This window comes from Miscanthus floridulus, chromosome 19 (assembly GCF_019320115.1).
Source record: "Miscanthus floridulus cultivar M001 chromosome 19, ASM1932011v1, whole genome shotgun sequence".
NCBI classification, from domain to species: Eukaryota; Viridiplantae; Streptophyta; class Magnoliopsida; order Poales; family Poaceae; genus Miscanthus; species Miscanthus floridulus.
In genome coordinates this window covers 116,865,410-116,869,137 of record NC_089598.1, presented here as the reverse complement: position 1 = coordinate 116,869,137, position 3,728 = coordinate 116,865,410, and the positions used below count along the sequence as shown (strand labels likewise).

Here is a 3,728-nt window from a genome sequence, read left to right as displayed (position 1 = left end):
CCTCGAGGGACTCTGGGTTTATGAACCCGATAGGACCACTTGCGAGTCTCTAGTCCATAAGCTAGGACATAAGGGCAGCGAACCACCAAGGAGCTCCTCGACATCGCCACCAACCACGCCTCGGGTGAGGAGGCAGTCGGGGCGATCTTCGACCACCTCAAGTGCAAGGCAAAGCAGGATGAGGATACTGGCGAAGGCGCCTCCAATAGCCCCAGCAAGAAGAAGAGCAAGCAATGGCGCGAGGGCTCATTCGTGGCTATCACCGACCGCAAAGGGGTGTCAAAAGCCCATAGAAGGTATCCCAAACCACTTTGAGAAGCTGCTCGAAGGGTCATGCCTAAACCATGCCTTCCTCGTTAAGCATCTCTACAAGGATCATGGCCTCATGAAGTGGTTCTTGTCTAGAGGCTCCAACAAGGGGGAGCACAGGGAGGACCCCAAGCCCATCGTAGATGATGTCAAGGTGAATGATGACAGCTTTTCGATGCTAGATGGCTGCCTCATGATCTTCAGAGGGTCGGTGACCTACGACTCCAAGCATCGCTAGAAGCTTGTACGCCGCGAGGTCTATATGGCTGAGCTAGCCGCGCCTACCTTCCTCTGATGGTCGGACTCTGCCATAACTTTTGATCAGACCAACCACCCGAAGAGCATCCCACAACCTAGGAGATATTCGCTCATGGTCGACCCGATCATCAGCACGAAGTAGCTCACCAAGGTACTGATGGATGGATGCAGCGGCCTCAACATCATGTACGCCGAAACACTTGATGCCATGGGCATCGACCGATCGCACATCCGACCGACCAGAGCGCCTTTCCATGGCATTATGCCTAGGAAAGCAGGCCATGTCACTTGGGCAGATCGATCTACCCATCACCTTCAAGATCCATCTAATTATAGGATGGAGACCCTCACCTTCGAGGTGGTCGGGTTCCATGGAACCTACCATGCCATCCTGGGACGTCCATGCAACACGAATAACCTTTGATTAGACCAACCACCCGAAGAGCGTCCCACAACCTAGGAGATATTCGCTCATGGTTGACCCGATCATTAGCACGAAGTAGCTCACCAAGGTACTGATGGATGGATGCAGCAGCCTCAACATCATGTACACCGAAACACTCGATGCCATGGGCATCGACCGATCGCACATCCGACCGACCAGAGTGCCTTTCCATGGCATTATGCCTAGGAAAGCAGGCCATGTCACTTGGGCAGATCGATCTACCCATCACCTTCGAGATCCATCTAATTATAGGATGGAGACCCTCACCTTCGAGGTGGTCGGGTTCCATGGAACCTACCATGCCATCCTGGGACGTCCATGCAACACGAATTTCATGGCCGTCCCCAACTACACCTACCTAAAGCAGAAGATGCTAAGACCATGTGGGGTCATCACCATTGGCACCTCCTTAAAGCGCACCTACGAGTGCGAGGCCAAGTGCTGTGAACATGTCACGGCAATCGTGGCCTCCCAGGAGCTTGCGGCCATCAAGAAGGAGGTCGCTGAAGAAGCGCTCGACCCCAAGTGGTCAGCCAGGTCTTTCAAGCCTATGGAGGGTGCTAAGAAGGTCCTCATAGACCCTAGTAGTTCCAATGGCAAAGCGGTGCGCATTGGCACCACACTTTCCTCCAAATAGAAAAAGCACACTCGTCGACTTCCTCCGCACCAACAGAGATATCTTTGCATAGAAACCCTCAAACATGCTAGGCATTCTGAGAGAAGTCACCGAGCACACCTTGAAGATTAGGCCTGGATCCAAGCCAGTGAAGCAGCGCCTGCGTCACTTCGACGGGGGGAAGAGTAGGGCCATCGGTGAGGAAATTGCGAAGCTTTTGGCGGCCGAGCTCATCAAGGAAGTACTCCACCTTTGGCCTCTTCGCTGGTTGGTTTCTAGGCTGGTTTGGGCTGGTTGGTGCTGGTTTACTATGAGAGAAAAACACTGTTGGCTGGTTGATTTGAGCTGGCTAAAACCAACAAGCGAACAGGCCGCTTGAATGGTTAGCCAATCCCATTCTTGTATGAAAGAAGAGTGGGAAATGGAGAATGTGTGTTGACTACATGGGTCTCAAGAAGGCATGTCCAAAGGATCCATTTCCTTTGCCACACATAGACCAAGTAGTCGACTCAACCTTAGGGTGTGAAACCCTTTGCTTCCTTGATGCGTACTCTAGGTACCATCAAATCATGACGAAAGAGTCTGACTAGCTCGTGATATCTTTCATCACCCCATTTGGATCGTTCTGCTATGTCACAATGCTGTTCGGTCTAAAAAACATGGGAGCTATGTACCAGCGTTGTATGCTCAAGTGTTTTGGGGACCTCATCGGGTGAACCATTGAGGCCTACATGGATGACATCGTGGTCAAGTCCAAATGGGCTGATCAGGTCATAGCCGACCTTAAGTAGACCTTCATAAAACTCTGAGCAAACGACATTAAGCTCAACCCCGAGCATGTCATCGAGGCCAACCTGGAGAAGATCTCGGCCATCACAAGGATGGGCCTGATTCAGAACATAAAGGGGGGTACAATGAGTTGTAGGGTGCCTTGCCGCGCTCAGCCGCTTCATCTCGCACCTCGGTGAACAAGGTCTCCCCCTCTATTGACTTCTGAAGAAGGCTGACCATTTAAAATGGACGCCTGAGGCCCAGGAGGCACTTGACATGGTTAAGCAGCTACTGACAAAGGCCCCAATCCTAGTCTCTCTAACTGATGGAGAACCACTTTAGCTCTACATTGTGGCCACCATGCAAGTGGTCAGCGTCGCCCTAGTGGTAGAGCAAGAAGAAGAAGGGAATGCCCTCAAAGTGCAGCATCTCATGTACTTCGTTAGTGAGGTCTTGTCCGATTCCAAGACCCACTACCCCCAAATCTAGAAGCTCCTGTACACCATCCTTATCGCTAAGAGGAAGCTGTGTCACTACTTCAAGTTGCATATGGTGATTGTTGTGATGTCCTTCCCCCTCGGCGAGGTTGTCCAAAACCAAGATGCCACAGGAAGAATCACAAAGTGGGCACTCGAGCTGATGGGTCAAGGCATTTTGTGTGCCCCTCGAACGACTATCAAGTCCCAAGTGCTGGCTGTTTTTGTTGTAGAGTGGATCGAGGTCCAAATGCCACCGGTAGTTGTCGACCAGGAGTACTAGATGATATACTTCGACTGATCGCTGATGAAGAAAGGCACCAGTGTAGGGCTAGTCTTTGTTTTGCCCCTTGGGGTACGCATAAGGTACATGGTTCGCATCCATTTCCCCTCCTCCAACAATGTGGCTGAGTATGAGGCGCTCATCAACAACCTATGCATCACCATCGAGATGGGTATCCGATGCCTTGACATTCGGGGCGACTCCCAACTAGTCATCGACCAAGTCATGAAAGAGTAGAGCTGCCACAATGCAAGATGGCTACATATCACTAAGAAGTCTGCCAGCTGGAGAACAAGTTCAAGGGTCTCGACCTCAACCACATCCCAAGGCGTCTCAACAAGGCGGTCAACACGCTGGCAAAAATGGTGTTCGGCCGAGAGTCGGTGCCAATGGGCATCTTTGCCAGCGATCAGCACAAGCCCTCAGTCCTCTATGAGGAGCAAGAATAGGCCGGTGATGGGCTGCCTGCCCTAGGCTCATGTGCTAACTAGCCATTGGCTCCATCCGATCCCGAGGTCATGGAGCTTGATGAGGATCCAGCGATAGAGCTCGACCCTCTGGCTAACTAGA

At 51.9% G+C, this 3,728-nt stretch overlaps 1 protein-coding gene across 1 annotated transcript; it reads left to right on the top strand.

Moving 5' to 3' along the window:
* Window positions 1-1,265: 1,265 nt before the first annotated feature.
* Window positions 1,266-1,649, top strand: LOC136526674 (uncharacterized). The gene has a single exon (XM_066519266.1). The coding sequence runs from the start codon at window positions 1,266-1,268 to the stop codon at window positions 1,647-1,649; it is 384 nt and encodes a 127-aa protein (XP_066375363.1).
* The last annotated feature ends 2,079 nt before the right edge of the window (window positions 1,650-3,728 follow it).